The sequence below is a fragment of the Nilaparvata lugens genome, chromosome 7 (genome assembly GCF_014356525.2).
Source record: "Nilaparvata lugens isolate BPH chromosome 7, ASM1435652v1, whole genome shotgun sequence".
NCBI classification, from domain to species: domain Eukaryota; kingdom Metazoa; phylum Arthropoda; class Insecta; order Hemiptera; family Delphacidae; genus Nilaparvata; species Nilaparvata lugens.
The window spans coordinates 22,928,569-22,946,481 of NC_052510.1; the positions used below are offsets into that span (position 1 = coordinate 22,928,569).

The 17,913-nt window shown below is 34.8% G+C and overlaps 1 protein-coding gene across 3 annotated transcripts; it reads right to left on the reverse strand.

Moving 5' to 3' along the window:
- Window positions 1-1,437: 1,437 nt before the first annotated feature.
- On the reverse strand, window positions 1,438-17,015 carry LOC120352323 (pre-mRNA-splicing factor 38B-like). Of its 3 annotated transcripts, none has more exons than XM_039432350.1 (2): window positions 16,606-17,015; window positions 1,438-1,948 (listed from the first exon to the last, which is right to left on the reverse strand). In XM_039432350.1, the coding sequence occupies exons 1-2, from the start codon at window positions 16,628-16,630 to the stop codon at window positions 1,773-1,775; spliced, it is 201 nt and encodes a 66-aa protein (XP_039288284.1). In that variant the 5' UTR covers window positions 16,631-17,015; the 3' UTR covers window positions 1,438-1,772. The 3 variants fall into 3 exon arrangements, with proteins under 3 accessions (XP_039288284.1, XP_039288286.1, XP_039288285.1); XM_039432352.1 differs by lacking the exon at window positions 16,606-17,015 and adding an exon at window positions 12,500-12,533 and having other exon boundaries at window positions 1,514-1,948; XM_039432351.1 differs by lacking the exon at window positions 16,606-17,015 and adding an exon at window positions 11,759-11,911 and having other exon boundaries at window positions 1,528-1,948.
- Window positions 17,016-17,913: the final 898 nt, after the last annotated feature.

Here is a 17,913-nt window from a genome sequence, read left to right on the forward strand (position 1 = left end):
GGCAATCAGACTTATTTGTGGTCTGCCAAAAAGGGGTGAATGTAAAGAGAGCTTTAGAGTTAGAAATATTGACATTACACTCTATTTTTGTGCTTCAATGTCTGACCTACGTGAAGGAAAACTTGAATAATTTTGTTGTGCAAGGAGTATCACATGAACATCAAACTAGAAGCAGGAACAACTTGATCACCAACTGCTATGAGTATGCTAACACACAAAAAACATTTCTATTTATTGGCGTGAAGCTTTTCAATTCGCTCTCAGAACAATTTAGAGGTTTACAAAATCAAATTTTCAAGCGGAGGCTAAAACTATTCCTAATTAGTAACCCTATATACACTTTTCAGGAGTTCTATGAACTGGCTAGGACTTTGTGAAATGCTCAACATGTTAAGCCCATGTTATCAACTACTGCTACTTTTTTGTTTGTCTTCATTCTTTCTGTTTTTTCTGTGTCCCAGGACCAGGATATCATGTATTTGAATATATTCTATATGACTTTTTTCTTTATCTGGACATTTCCATAAGTGTATCTTGATATTTTATTGTTTTTAGAATAGTTTTTTCAATTTTTGTATAATGTATGTATGAAATTTATTGTATAGTGTGACGAAGGTAATGCTTCTGATGACCTCAGAAGCGTTTACAAAAAATATATTCTATTCTAAATAACGGGGAAAATGTCTCCTTACTATTGGTGTCTGAATCATTTTTATCCGATCCATAGTTATTTTTTAATTAATGATTGTGTTCATCAATGTCGAAACATTTCGAGCAGAGTACTTGACGGTGCATGCGCTAGTTGAAGGCTTGCGCAGTACAACGAACGAGTGACCCACGTTTCACGAAAATTGTGAACAAATCACAAACCGATCCACGCGTGGAAATCAATTTCGTGGAAAATTCTCGGCTGGGTGCAGTTTGAAGCGCGCCATTGCTAGCAATGCTTTTACAAAACTTTCTATCAAAAAATTTCCTCGGTTTTAATCGATTGCTATATAAATAAATCATAATCAATCAACTGACAAGTGTATTATGCATTGCATGTATTATACAGATGTCTAGAGAAGCCTAGCACTGGTTTACAAAACATCCCACGGTGTGGGTTGCTTTTCGTGGATTAGCGTGGGTCTACTTTGCGGTGGGCCTAAGGGCCGTACACAGTTTAAACCAAGCATCTGCATATGGGCTTAAGCCCAAGAATAACTTTTCAATAATAAGGGCTGTATACAGTTTAAACCAAGCATCTGCATATGGGCCTAAGCCAAAGAATAACTTTTCAATAATCATAATACCGAATTTAAAATTTGTTCAAACTAGTAACCCCCTGGGTTGGAGAGCTCGCTCAAGAACTGTGGTATTGATCTTTGAATAAAGCTCGTTCAACTAGTGCTGAGTATCTGGGTTTAGTTGTGGTTCTGTTTGAAACAAGTTTTGAAAAAAAAACAGAATTATATTAAAATATACAATTTTTTGAATATATACAATATATAATATATACAATATATTAATATAATATACCAGATAGGCCTATTCTGGGTCAGTCACGGGAAAGAGCTGAGTACAGTTTCCATGCGACCACTGCATTTTCGAGCTTTTTCTTGTGACTGAACCATCTACAACTTATACTGAAATTGAAACATATCAGGAAAACTTGATTTAAGGAACAGAAACGCAAAATTATGAAACATTATAGATACACAATTTCGTTTCAGCTCAATAACTCAGCATAAATTTAAATGTATGAAAAATAACCGCCTTGATAAGCATGTTTATGAACTTAGTATAGGCCTGTAGGTACCTTTGAAATAATGAGACGACTGAATATTGGTGAGAATGAGCGGATTCAAGTTCATGGTGCGCTCGTTGCCCCACAATGGCAGCACGTTGCTTTTCTTCGGTCCAGAGTGGTTTGTTGTTCGAACTTCATCATCTTCTTGGTAGTCACCTGTTGAAAAGCGCAACAACGTTTTTCAATTTATTGAATTCAAGTATTCAACTTACAGAGTTGCATTACAAAATCAAAAACGTCTTTGATGCAAAAATATTCTTAAACATGTTTATGTACTGGCCGGCAGGCTCGCTTTACTCGCCTTATCCGTCCAGACCGGCTGGATCATCAAAAATGGGCATTTTTCATTTGAGCTTGCTTTCTTCCGTCAATATAGATTTTCAGGCTCAATTCAATCAACAGTTTTATTTGAATTTTGACACAGAAATTAAAAAAAACATCTAACCCTCTTAAGTATAAATTTACTTGAGAAGTAGAAAAACGTATTGAAAACTTAATGAAAAACTTGAGAATAGAATCCCTCTCTAATTTAGCACCACCATTACTCTGGCTTAACCTGTGTACACTTTAATGTTTACACTTTTAAGTTCAGTATTGCGTTAGAACTCGTAGAGAACGGACGTATAGTGGAGTAGTTAGTAATAGTGTAGTGTAGAAGTAGTGAGTCAGCAGTTTGAGCCATCAAAAGTGGAACAAAAATATTGCATCGAATATCGGTCGTCGACCGCGGAATTCATGCAAGCAAAGCGACCTGCTTTTCGCGGCCGTTCTAAAGCTCGCGTTCGCGTTTCCGTGTGCGTGAGTGTTGATACGAGGGCTGTTTGAAAGGTATGTTTTCAAAATATGTCTAATTTAGTGAAGCCACCTAGTATTCCTACAGAAGAGCAAAGAGAACAGGGAGCCACTAACGACAGTATGGACACCAACACCATGCTAAATACATCAGAAATCCAGTGTTCACCGGATAAATATATCAAATTAAATAAACTCGAAACTTCAACCGAGCAGGTACTTTTCATCGCCTGGAAAGAGACTAATGAGAAGAGGAAGGAATTGGAGAAGAGCAACTTAGAACTGTTAAAAAAGTGCAGGATTTGGAAGCAAGATTTCTGAATATTGAGAAGAAGATTCACAGCTCACAGCCTACCAGCTCAGCAGCCGAGAACTACTCAACAAATGAGAAAGAATTGGCCAAAGAAACGGAATGGATCAGGACTCGTACTAAGCGGGCTACCAAGAAGAGGAAGCTTAGTACTCCATCGCCAGAATTCAACAGAACTTAAATTCTAAAACCACTGACGTGGAGAAGAGAGAGAAGAAAGAAATGCCACCACCCCCAATCATAGTGGATGGTATCAAGAATCTAGATGGACTCCTTAAGAGTTTGAAAAAAGTGTCGCCAGCTGACAAATTTAGAATAAAACTCTTGAGTAGAGAAACGTTCAAAATAAATGCAGTCGACTCCGAAACTTATCGGAATGTTATTACCAGAGAACTGATTAATGACGGATTTAACTGGCATTCCTATGAAGATAAGCAGTCGAGACCAATAAGAGTAATGATTAAAAAACTTCATCACTCTTGTAGTACAGACATGATACTGGAAGATTTGAAGACACGAGGATTGAAAGTTCTAGAAGTTGTAAATAAGCTAAAGTGGAAGACAAGAGAGCCATGAGATATGTTCATAGTCTCATTCAACGCGGAAGAAAATATAAAAGTTTTTGAACTTAAAAATATACTTGGTTGCAAAGTGGAAGTGGAAGCACTGAAGAAGGCCAACCTGATACCGCAATGCAAACGATGTCAAGCATACGGTCACACACAAAAGTACTGTAACAAGGAGCCTAGGTGTGTAAAGTGTGCAGGTAAACATAAAACAAAAGACTGTACAAAACCCAGTGATGCTTTACCAAAATGTATTCATTGCGGAGAAGCACATCCAGCCAGCTATCGAGGCTGCACTGTCGCAATCGAATTGCAAAAGATTAGAAACTCCAATAAAACAAAAAATATTCCAGATTTACGGAAGAACACAGTGAAGAATATTCCACCAAAAATCACAGAAAATACACAAACCCACAATCCAAACAATGAAAGCGCGGTTAAGAAATTAACTTTCGCCCAGATTGTCTCAAAAGAAAATAGACCAAAATTGGGAGAGCCAAAAAGTGAAGTAGGAGATAACAATAATATTTTGCAGCTCATCTTGGCAAAACTGGATAGACAAGAACAAATAATCACCTCACTGCAGTCTAAATTCCAGAAGTTAGAACAAAGTAAACTACTGCAATTCAAATGATTCATTCACTAAAAATAATGGAATGGAACGCAAATGGATTGTTACAACGGCAACAAGAGTTGGAAGCAATTCTAATCATAGAAAAAATAGATATATGTCTTATATCTGAGACTCATTTTACAAAGCAGTTGTTTATAAAATTCAAAGGCTATAGGATCTACCATGCTTTACATCCCAGCAATGTCGCAAGGGGTGGGAGTGCCATCATCATCAGAGACAATCTACAACATCATGAACAAGTGAAACTCGAAAGTGATAGAATACAATTGACAGATGTAGCAGTGAAAGCAGTAAATTATCATTTTGTTGTTGCAGCTATTTACTGTCTTCCCAGATATTCCATCAGAAAAGATGAATATTTATCATTGCTTGATATGTTAGGAGACAAATTCATTCTTGGTGGAGATTTCAATGCAAAGCACGTGCATTGGGGATCGCGCTTAACAACACACAAGGGAAGACAGCTCTATGAAGCAATGAGAGAGATGAGGTGCGAAGCTCTTTCAACTGGTAAACCAACCTACTGGCCCACCGATACGAGGAAAATCCCAGATCTCATAGATTTTTTTCTGACAAAGAATATATCGGTAAATTATTTGCATTTAGAGGATAGTTTCGATCTAAATTCGGACCACTCACCCATCATTTTGACTCTCAGTGATTCAATTCTACAGAAGGAAAATGCTTGTCCTGCGCTAGTCAACAGCCACACGGATTGGGATGGTTTCCAAAAGATGCTGGATGAAAGAATAGAGTTGAACTCGCCATTAAGAAACGAAGAACAGATTGATCGGGAGTTAGAGAAGTTTGTTACAGTACTGATATCCAACAGGCAGCATGGTGTAATACTCCACAATTCAGAAGAAGAACCACTGGAAATAATTACCCTGTGGAAAAACGAAGAGCAAGAAGGAGATGGCAGCAATCACGTTCCCCTCAAGACAAAAGAGTTTTAAACAATCTAACTCAAGAACTAAGGAGAGAGATTCAATGTATCAAGAATGAATCAATCAATAATTACTTGATAAACTTGACAGCAGAACGCAGTACAGACTACTCACTCTGGAAGGCAGCTAAAAAAATAAAAAAACCCATTCATCAATCTCCTCCTCTCAGGAAGCAGAACAGACAATGGGCAAGGAGTAGTGATGAAAAGGCACAGACCTTTGCAGATCATCTTGTGAACTTTTTTAAACCAAACAACACAACTGAAGAAGACACTTTAGAAGCAGAGGAGAACATCTTACAGCCAAATCAAGAAATAATGTGTGTCACAGTAGAAGAGGTGAAAAGAGAAATAAGAAATCTGAATAACAAAAAGACCCCTGGATTCGAAATGATAACTGGCTTAGTCCTCAAGCACCTACCAAGAAAAGCAATAGTAAAATTAACACACATTTTGAATGCCTCTTTCAGACTCAAATTTGTACCAGGAATATGGAAAGTAGCAGAAGTTATAATGCTACTCAAGCCAGGTAAAGAGCCACATGAAGTATCATCATATAGGCCAATATCATTGCTACCTGTGCTTGCCAAGTTGTTTGAAAGGATTTTACTGAGTAGGCTAACACCAATAATTGAGAGACAGCACATAATTCCAAATCACCAATTTGGCTTCAGAGTGAAACACTCAACAATAGACCAAGTGCATAGGATTGTGAATGTAATAGAGAAGAGCCTTGAAGAGAAAAAAGTTTGTTCAGCAGCTTTCCTTGATATAGGGCAAGCTTTTGATAAAGTGTGGCATGAAGGTCTTCTTTTCAAACTGAAAAAAATGCTACCAAAGCAATTTACAGATATATTAAAATCCTATCTAACTGACAGATACTTTAGTCAGGCATGAAAATTCATATTCTGAAAAGCAGGAGTTCCTCAAGGAAGTGTTCTAGGACCATTTCTCTACCTACTCTATACCAGCGATATTCCCAGCCTTGATGAGAATACTACAGCAACATTTGCAGACGATACAGCCATATTATCAGTAGACAGTAATATTCATATTGCAACAGAAAAACTACAGAGATCCATCAACAAAATTCAAGATTGGACCAGAAAGTGGAGGATGAAACTAAATGAAGCAAAGTCGATTCACATCAACTTCACCAATAAGAAGGACCTGCCCATACCAATAACAATTAACAACCAAGTTGTACCATATGCCAATGATGCCAAGTATCTAGGTATGACCTTGGACGCAAAGCTTCGCTGGAAGGCCCATGTCAAGAAGAAGAGAGAGGAACTTGGAATCAAATATAAGAAGCTGTATTGGCTGATCGGTAAAAACTCCAACTTACAAATCCAAAACAAAGTACTTTTGTACAAACAGATACTAAAGCCAGTATGGACATATGGTATACAACTTTGGGGGTGTACCAAAGACAGCAACATCAATGTAATACAACGGTTCCAGAACAAGGTGCTGAGGAACATTGTGGATGCTCCTTGGTATGTCAGGAACAGCGATCTTCATAGAGACCTGCACGTCGACCTGGTGTCCACCGTGATCCAGAGGCATGCGGAGAGGCACGAGGGGCGACTGCACCAACACGACAACGTTGAGGCGATCCAGCTGCTAGACAACGGAGGGTTGGTGCGGAGGCTCAAAAGGAGGAAACCGTATGAGCTAGTGTAGTGCTTGTTCAATTAGTGTCCAGTGAAAGAGCAGAGCAGTGATTGAGTGAATCTAGCTTTTATAGTACAGTCATAAGTGTACATATTAATTAAACAATCAATATCAGTGAGAATATCTAATGAGATATTCGCTGTTAACATTTTCAAGTAGTATGTTAGAGTAGAAAAAATTAGCTCATTAGTCTCCAGACTAGATAGCTATAGTATTGTACAATAAAAAAAAACTTTTAAGTTCAGTTGAATACATTTGCAATGCATTTTCAAAATTCCGATAAAATTCATTAATTCAAAGATTACTAAAGCACTTATCAGGAAAATAAATATATGGGTTGAGCAGAATAGCTATATGTGCTTCAATAGTCTACCTAAACTTTAATAAATTAATTGATGTTTCGTTTGAGTTTTAAATGTCTTTCAATATTTTATATTAATTTTGAAAATTGATTATAAGCACTAGGATGTTGGTAAGCACTAAATGGTAGAACAGTGTTAAGTCATTCGTTTTATTACTCAGAAAGATATTTTATGTTATTCTGTTTGATTAATTTATTTTATATTTTTTCTTGTATTTTTCATCATTCGTTTTCATTTAAAAGAATAATTTTATTATTTGTTTTTGGTTATCACCTAGTGGATAAAATGTTAACACGAAATAACTTCATATTTCTACTTCATATTTCATATTACTAGGCTACTTTTTATTTTTATTTATCTTGTCTTCTTGTTTTTTTCATTTTTCAGTATTTTTTTACTTCGTACTGTTCTCTTTACGAACTCACAGCTAGCGCACAAGTCTGACTTTGCTGGCTGTGCAAAAACATTAAGATTTATTATAATTTACCAGTGGCGAAGCTGAAGGGGAATCTAAGAGTCTGAGACTCCCCTAAATTAATTAGAATTGATGTGAAAATTATTTTTTATTAGCACGCATAGATTTCTTTGCAAATTTGGATAAGAACTGACCAGACCGCCTTTCAAACTGTTCTGTGGCACTCTGTCCGGCCGACTGGCTATCTATTCATTCGCATGGAGAGTCTCCAACTCAGGTGACTCTCAATTCATTCATAATGGGCGTGGCGTATTGTATGGTTGCTATGCCAACCTGAGGTAGCAACATAGCTATGTAGTAGGACTTTGAGTCTAGGCTCCAAGCAACGAGCTATATAGTAAACTATAGAATGGCTGAGTGGCCGCTATTCCTGTTACGAATTGAACATGGGCAGCCATGACTGAGAGAGGCAAGAAGAGACGGAAAATTTGAATGGCCCTATTGATATAATGGGAACTTGCATAAAATACAAGGCACAAATCAGTTATATTTAATAGATACTACATTGAATTTTTATCAAGAATTTTAAATATATGTATTACAGTTGTTTTTGCACCATAAAATTAACTGTTTGAAATGCTTTACTTGAAGCCTTGGTGAAATTAATGTAGCCTAAGTTACAGTGTTAATACTGCTTAGCCATACAAGTGCTCTATATAGTAAGTTGAAATGCCATACCGTAACTGCTAAATTATTATTTTAGAGATTGGATTATTTTTTATGCTATTTTGAGTAAGGAATTCAAAAAACATCGATGCTTATCAAAATTTGAAGATTTCAATTTAAAATAAATCAGTTGGTTTGTGGCTCGTGTAACACTTGGCCTACAACTCGGTTTTGCGGTTTGTTTTGGTTTACTCAACAATAATGAAACCAAATCCTTTTTCAATTTTGGGATTTTGTCTTTAATTTGTTGAACATTTAGCATAATTGCTTATTTCTTAATAATCATACAATGGATGAGTGTAATGATCTGGTGAAGTATTTGCTTCAAACTCCGTTTTCTTCTTTGTCTTTTAAATAAAAATGTGCTTTGAAAGACAAGCGGTAAGCTTTAGAGTTCCTAGACTTCCCTTTTAGTTAAAGGTGGCTTCGCCACTGTAAATTAAATTTACATCTGTCTTATGTATCTTGTATTTTGGCGAAATGAATAAATCTATTCTATTTGTTCCTGAAAACATACTCAAAACCCCCAAAATATTAGTCGGACCTGTGTATCAAATTTGTATCTGTAAAATAATGAAAAAGCTAAAAAATTTAGAAACCCGCCAATTTTGAGCATATTCTCGGCGACATATTGATAATATTATAACAACATAATATACTCAACATAAGATAACAATATTTCAACATAAGATATTTAGGCCCTACCTGAGCCTCTGTACCAAATTTGAACGTTTTATGTCAATCTTTTATTGAAAAAGCAAGAAAACGCATATTTTGGGGGTATGTTTGGCGTTATTTCAAAGCCCTTTTAATACAGCATTAAAATTGAACACCTCAGATGAACCTGTTAACTAAATTTGAAAAGTTTCGTGTATTAGTTATTGAAAGAGATTAGAAAACACAGAAAAATATTGTAAAAAGCTGAAAAACAGCTAATTTTGGACGTATCTTGTGCGTAATTATGAGGAACTACAGAGAAAACGATGTATTTGCCCTGGATAAACTTAAGTGTCAAGGTTTTATATTTTAATTCAATTGGTTCTTGAGAAAACGCAGATCAAATACTGGGAAACGATTGGAAACGCTGCAAAAGTGCCTATAAAGTATTTGAAATCCTATCAGTATCTTCTTCTTCATCAGTATCTTTGGTAGTCTTCTCCGCAGTCTGGTGACCGGGGGAATTGTCTATTTCCCCTCAATGGGGATGTCGTCAGGAGAGTGTTGGAGAGATGTCTCTATTTGAGGTGTGTGAATGTGTGATCCTCAATGAATTCGGCAACACTGTAATATGTCTATCCATCAGATACTGCTTCAAGCTTCTTGCGAATGTATTTCTGTTCTCTGTAGATAGAAGCAGGTTGTTGAGGTATGCACCTTAAGACTAAATTCCCAGACTAGCTGAACTTTGCAATACCATCATCATCACCATAAATATCATAATGATAATATTATTTAGTTATAGAAATCAATTTGAATAAAAAAAACACATCTATTGCTGCAGTGGCAGACTGGCTCTTCTTGAAATCTTGCCCTTAGTTCGCCGTGTAACACATTGAGAGCGCTGTAAGCACACCAACAGCCACTCTATGGTTTACTATAATAGCTCGTTGGCTCCAAGCCTACACTCCAGCTGTGTTCATAGTTCGAGTTCCGTCTATATCGATGTCTAGATCTCGATGTATCGAATGGTCGACATCGAAACAATCGTCTTCAAACATCGATGCTTATCAAAATTTGAAGATTTCAATTTAAAATAAATCAGTTGGTTTGTGGCTCGTGTAACACTTGGCCTACAACTCGGTTTTGCGGTTTGTTTTGGTTTACTCAACAATAATGAAACCAAATCCTTTTTCAATTTTGGGATTTTGTCTTTAATTTGTTGAACTTTTAGCATAATTGCTTATTTCTTAATAATCATACAATGGATGAGTGTAATGATCTGGTGAAGTATTTGCTTCAAACTCCGTTTTCTTCTTTGTCTTTTAAATAAAAATGTGCTTTGAAAGACAAGCGGTAAGCTTTAGAGTTCCTAGACTTCCCTTTTAGTTAAAGGTGGCTTCGCCACTGTAAATTAATTTACATCTGTCTTATGTATCTTGTATTTTGGCGAAATGAATAAATCTATTCTATTTGTTCCCGAAAACATACTCAAAACCCCCAAAATATTAGTCGGACCTGTGTATCAAATTTGTATCTGTAAAATAATGAAAAAGCTAAAAAATTTAGAAACCCGCCAATTTTGAGCATATTCTCGGCGACATATTGATAATATTATAACAACATAATATACTTAACATAAGATAACAATATTTCAACATAAGATATTTAGGCCCTACCTGAGCCTCTGTACCAAATTTGAACGTTTTATGTCAATCTTTTATTGAAAAAGCAAGAAAACGCATATTTTGGGGGTATGTTTGGCGTTATTTCAAAGCCCTTTTAATACAGCATTAAAATTGAACACCTCAGATGAACCTGTTAACTAAATTTGAAAAGTTTCGTGTATTAGTTATTGAAAGAGATTAGAAAACACAGAAAAATATAGTAAAAAGCTGAAAAACAGCTAATTTTGGACGTATCTTGTGCGTAATTATGAGGAACTACAGAGAAAACGATGTATTTGCCCTGGATAAACTTAAGTGTCAAGGTTTTATATTTTAATTCAATTGGTTCTTGATAAAACGCAGATCAAATACTGGGAAACGATTGGAAACGCTGCAAAAGTGCCTATAAAGTATTTGAAATCCTATCAGTATCTTTGGTAGTCTTCTCCGCAGTCTGGTGACCGGGGGAATTGTCTATTTCCCCTCAATGGGGTTGTCGTCAGGAGAGTGTTGGAGAGATGTCTCTATTTGAGGTGTGTGAATGTGTGATCCTCAATGAATTCGGCAACACTGTAATATGTCTATCCATCAGATACTGCTTCAAGCTTCTTGCGAATGTATTTCTGTTCTCTGTAGATATTATTCTTATTATTATTATTAAATTGATTTATCAAATTAATTATATAAAAAAAATCTTTATTGTATTCAAGTCCAATACTGCAGTTGTAGAGAAAAATGTGTATGTAAAGGTATAAAGGTAACTTTTTTCCTTTTTGTGTAGTTGAGAAGTTGATATTGTGGTAATTATTCACATTAAATTAAAAAGATTAAGAAATTGTCAAAAACCACAGATTTATTGATACTTAGAAATACCGGTTTCGGTAATTACACCATTGTCAATCTCTGAAAAAACTGAATGAATCAGTGCCATTTTGCTTTTTATTCCTAAGCCTATATATATATATATATATATATATATATATATATATATATATATATAATAAAATTAAAATCAGTTCAAATAAATGTTTAAAATCAGTTTAATGCAGAAAAAACAAGTAGAATGCTTTGAAAAGTAGATTCGTCAGTTTAAAAATTAAATTTAAGACTATTTGTATTGGAATAATAAATGTTTGGGATACTAAATAGAAAGAAAAAACAATTTTGGGGTTAGAGTTATCTATTAGACATTGCAAGATAAATAAATAGCTTACCTTCATTATGTGAATCTGAATTCATGTTGTTGCAAAGCCTTTATAATTTGTCAAATTGAAATGATATTAAAGAAATAGAGCTACAGAATATTAAAATTAATACTGAAAAGTTAAGATGAGGAATTACTGATTTTCACCTAACTGCAATTTCTTAGAGGCGTCTTGAGACGCGTGATTAGAACTTTCACTGCCAGAGCACATAACATAAATTCATCAGATTCGATGACTCATTGGTTTTTATGTTGTTTGAATGTTATGGCGACAGATAATTAAAAGTGTTGGCTTCTAAAGATATTGTTTTACGATCAATAAGCTATTAAGCTATTCTGACTACTCACTAGGCCTAGCTAAAAGCTCACATTACATTCTTTAAAAAAATTAGGAAATCATAATTATTATGAGTTGAATTGAGTATTAATTTTGTAGAAACAATTCATAATTACAATAATGTAATCAGCACAACATTATTTTGGTCAAAATTATACCTTTTTGTCACTACTAGGATATGACAGATTAACTTAGCCAAAAATAATAGGTGGGTAGTTCAAATAAATGTTTAAAATCAGTTTAATGCAGAAAAAACAAGTAGAATGCTTTGAAAAGTAGATTCGTCAGTTTAAAAATTAAATTTAAGACTATTTGTATTGGAATAATAAATGTTTGGGATACTAAATAGAAAGAAAAAACAATTTTGGGGTTAGAGTTATCTATTAGACATTGCAAGATAAATAAATAGCTTACCTTCATTATGTGAATCTGAATTCATGTTGTTGCAAACCTAAAGCTTTTCCTAACCTAAGCTTTAACTAACCAAAGCTTTTCCTAACATAAGCTTTACCTAACCTTAGCTTCTCCTAACCTTAGCTTCTTCTAACCTAAGCTTTCCCTAACACTTGACTTTTTCCTGACCTAAGCTTATCCTAACCTTTGCTTCTCCTAACCTAAGTTTTTCCCAACTCAAAGCTTTCCCTAACCTAAAGCTTTTCCTAACCTAAGCTTTCACTAACCAAAGCTTTTCCTAACATAAGCTTTTCCTAACCTAAGCTTTACCTAACTTTAGCTTCTCCTAACCCAAGTTTACCTAACCCAAGCTTTACCTAACCTTAACTTTTCTCAACCAAAGCTTTTCCCAACCTAAGCTTTTCCTAACCTGAGCTTTTTCCCAACCTAAGCTTTTCCTAACCTTAGCTTCTCCTTACCTAAGTTTCTCCTAACTCAAAGGATTTCCTCAACTAAGCCTACACTAACCAAAGCTTTCCCCAACCAAAGCTTTTCCCAACCTAAGCTTTCACAAACCAAAGCTTTTGCTAACTAAAGCTTTTCCTAACCTGAGCTTCCTCTAACCTAATCTTTTCCTAACCCAACAGTTTCCTAACCTAAGTTTCTCCTAACCCAAGCTTCTCCTAACCTAAGTTTCTACTAACTCAAAGCTTTTACTAACCTAAGCTTTCACTAACCAAAGCTTTCCCTAATCAAAGCTTTTCCAACCTAAAGCTTTTCCTAACCTGAGCTTTCACTAACCAAAGCTTCCCCTAACCAAAGCTTTTCCTAACCTAAGCTTTACCTAACCTTAGATTCTCCTAACCTAAGCTTCTCCTAACCTGAGGTTTCCCCAATTTTAACTTTTCCCAACCAAAGCTTTTCCTAACCCATGCTTTTCTCAACCTAAGCTTTTCCTAACCTAAGCTTTTCCTAACCTAAGCTTTTCCTAACCTAACCCAACCTAACATAACCTAACCTAAGCTTTTCCTAACCTAACCTAACCTAAGCTTTTCCTAACCTAACCTAACCTAACCCAACCTAACCTAACCTAAGCTTTTCCCAACCAAACCTAACCTAACCTAACCTAACCCAACCTAACCTAACCTAAGCTTTTCCTAACCTAACCTAACCTAACCTAAGCTTTTCCTAACCTAACCTAACCTAACCCAACCAACCTAACCTACCTAACCTAACCTAAGCTTTTCCTAACCTAACCTAACCTAACCTAACCCAACCTAACCTAACCTAAGCTTTTCCTAACCTAACCTTACCTAACCTAAGCTTTTCCTAACCTAACCTAACCTAACCCACCTAACCTAGCCCAAACCTAACCTAACCTAACCTAAGCTTTTCCTAACCTAACCCAACCTAACCTAACCTAACCTAAGCTTTTCCTAACCTAACCTAACCTAACCTAAGCTTTTCCTAACCTAACCTAACCTGACCTAACCAAACCTAACCTAACCTAACCTTTTCTAACCTAACCTAACCCAACCTAAGCTTTTCCTAACCTAACCTAAGCTTTTCCTAACCTAACCTAACCTAACCTAACCTAACCAACCTAACCTAACCCAACCTAACCTAACCTAACCTAAGCTTTTCCTAACCTAACCTAACCTAACCTAACCTAACCTAACCTAAGCTTTTCCTAACCTAACCTAACCTAACCTAAGCTTTTCCTAACCTAACCTAACCCAACCTAACCTAACCTAAGCTTTTCCTAACCTAACCTAACCTAACCCAACCTAACCTGAGTTTCTCCTAACTTGAAGCTTTTCCTCACCTAAGCTTTCACTAACCAAAGCTTTCCTAACCTAAGCTTCACTCAACCTTAGATTCTCCAACCTTAGCTTCTCCTAACCTAAGCTTTCCTAACCAGAGCTTTTCCCAACTTAAGCTTATTCCTCACCCAAGGTTTTCTTAACCTAAGCTTTCCCCAACCAAAGCTTTTCCTTACCTTAGCTTCTCCTAACCTTATCTTTTCCTAACATAGGCTTTCCCTAACCTTAGATTTTTCCAACCTTAGCTTTTCCTCACCAATTTTTCCCCAACCTAAGCTTTCCCTAACTTGTGCTTTTTTTAACCTAAGCATTTCCCAATCGAAGCTTTCCCCAACCAAAGCTTTTCATAACCTAAGCTTTCACAAACCAATGCTTTTTCTAACCTAATTTTTCCCAACCCAACAGTTTCCTAGCCTAAGTATCTCCTAACCTAAGATTTTCTCAACCAAGTGTTTCTAAGCTAATGCCTCCTAACCAAATCCTTTCTATGCAAAATCTTTCCAACCTAACCTCCCCTAACCTAACCTTTTTCAACCCAAACCTTTGTAACCTGAGTTTTTTATTATCCCCAACCCAACAAAGCCTAACTCGAACTAACAAATGCAGTCCAGCCCAACCATTGAGCTCCCCTCTAACCAAGCATTTTCCAACCTAATATAACAAAGCCTTACCAGATAAAGACTGAGCAACCCTCAGACTTGCTCAGTCTTCATCACTTAAGGTTTGATAGTCACATCAAACTTTGGTAGGTAGGGTTTCATCAATATCGTTAGATACAGGAGAAAATGTGGTCAGCAGTAATTATGGTTAGCTCCATTTAAAAATATTCTCAACATTTTTCAGGCAAACAACTGGCACATTTTTGATATTTTCCAGATTTCCTATCAACTTCATCAATAGCATTAAATACAGAAGAAAATGTGGTCAGCAGTAATGGTTAGCTCTTTGATGGAATTAGAATTTTTATTCAAATTTGATACATTTGAGTTCTAATTCAAAATTATTTTTTCCCAAAATTGGATTTTTTTTTTGAAAAAATTGAAGATAGGTAGTGAAAATTATAACTGGAACCGTTTTAAGCATAAGTTAGCCTGTGGTACTTTTCTGTAAGTTGTATAATTCTGAATGATTGAATAAATAAATAAACTTTAATTATTAATACCTAAATGAGACTTTACAAATTTAGTACCCATTGGGGTTTCCAATTTTTTCAAAAAAAAGTTTGAATTGGTTTGTTTTTTCAGATTGGTTTCTACAAGGATGCAGGTTTGATGCCTAGTGAGATCGGACTCCCCGATTATGTATTAAGTATTCCAATAATGGGAAAAAATGTAGAACAAATTATAATTTAAATATATCAAATTGAAGTTTGTAAAACAATAACAATAAAAAAACAATAAAATAAATATTGAACTCTTGAATCATTAATCGAACAAGTTGAAATCGGAATCTTTCTTATCGAGCAATTTCAAAACCGATGACAACTCTATTTAGCATGCTTCAAATTTGTGACCTGTAGAGAATAGAGCAGCAACTCTATAACTCTACAACTCTATGGTGCTAGTAAAAACATGATAGTATTATAGGTTGGACAAAATTCAAAATTTGCTGTTAATATTAATAACATTAAATTTCATTGATTAGAATTGTTATTCAGTTACCGACACGTATTTTTTCTTCTTCTTTCATTAAAAAATTTAGTCCCATAATATCTTTAATAATAGTTGATACAAATCATTATAATTTAGAATCGTCCATTCTATAGAATAAGGTTAGTTTTGAAACAGCTATTTCTAATATTAAAATTAAATCAAATGGTATAAAAATATGCTAGCGCGCTTTATTTTGTCTTTCTCTTTCATTTAAAAAAAAAATTGAGTCGATATCTTCAATAATAACTGAGATAGCAGGGGGAGCAGGCCGGCTAGAGCTTTAAAAAAATTAGGAAATCATAATTATTATGAGTTGAATTGAGTATTAATTTTGTATAAACAATTCATAATTACAATAATGTAATCAGCACAACATTATTTTGGTCAAAATTATACCTTTTTGTCACTACTAGGATATGACAGATTAACTTAGCCAAAAATAATAGGTGGGTAGTTCAAATAAATGTTTAAAATCAGTTTAATGCAGAAAAAACAAGTAGAATGCTTTGAAAAGTAGATTCGTCAATTTAAAAATTAAATTTAAGACTATTTGTATTGGAATAATAAATGTTTGGGATACTAAATAGAAAGAAAAAACAATTTTGGGGTTAGAGTTATCTATTAGACATTGCAAGATAAATAAATAGCTTACCTTCATTATGTGAATCTGAATTCATGTTGTTGCAAAGCCTATATAAAAGCTAAGTAGATTAGTAACTGAATTTGTTTCCAAACTTTCCTACATAATAAAGTTAGAAATTAAGCAAGTTCAGTTAGTTAACTTCTTGTAACCGTTGATTCTGAAAAATGCTCAACTCCAACTGTACGGTGTACGACTGCACGTACATACAAAATAAGTCACATTAGTAAAATGACATTAGAAAAGCACAGTTGAGTTTTAACCATTTCAAGAAAATTATTTTCATTTGAAAAAACAAAGAATTCGTTTAAAAATAATTATTTTCTTTGATATATATTTAAAACATCAGCCATATCACCACTGAATATATATGTACAGAATGGAAACGAAACCGGGGTCGCAGAGAACCGCCTGCCCTTAAAAACCCTAGACCAGTTATAGAATAAACACGCTGGGAAGTCTAAAATAGCCTCTGGAGCCAACATCTACTGCCATATCTCCAAATTGTGACGTCATCCTCGGATAGAAAAATTTCAGATTGTGTCTATTTCAGAAGAATGTGAATTATTCATTAAAATGATAAACTCCAGCTGCGCTTCTGCTGAAATAGACACAATCTGCTATGGAAAACAATATGAACAAACTCTACAGAAAAGTTTTCTATCCAATGATGATGTCACGATTTGGCGTTATGACAGATAATATAAATAATAATTCCATTTCAATATAATATAAACGTTTGTATAAGTTGTTAAATAATACTGTACACAACTTTATTATAACAAGTGTTCTTTATTAATTCCGTATGCATAATTCAATACATCATTATGATTCTAGCACTGAACTCTATACTAACTGGAATGGACTAGCAACACAAAGAAAGTGAGGCAGCTGGTGAAGATAGGCAACCCTCATTGCTGTGGGATTCGTCATTTTGTAACACATTGGCTCTTATGGGAAAATTCATTGCACAGTTTCAAATTCTATTTTATTTATATATTGTATGTCTTATTCCATGGCAGCGTTATTTTTCCTTTATTAAGCAGTTCATTATTAACTTTTTGAGAGCAAAAATAATGAAATAGGTTGAGTATGAATAAAGAAAAGATTTTTTTCATTTGTGACTGCAGTAGTTTTAGTATTGTCAACTTTTCACAAGCAAGGGAATAACTTTGGGCTTGATTCCAGAGAAGCGTATCATTTATTAATTTTTATTTATTTAACAAGGACAAATATAAACTGTCATGATATGATTGGGAATGAAAAAACAGGCTCATAGTCCTTATCATTCCAATCCCGAATTTCGTTTGTACACAGTCC

Bases quoted from the DNA above. Each gene is read 5' to 3' on its own strand.
- LOC120352323 (XM_039432350.1), bottom strand. From the start codon at position 16,630: ATGAATTCAGATTCACATAATGAAG. The intron at 1,949-16,605 runs GTAAGCTATTTA...GCTTTTCAACAG, and splicing joins TTCAGATTCACATAATGAAG to GTGACTACCAAGAAGATGAT.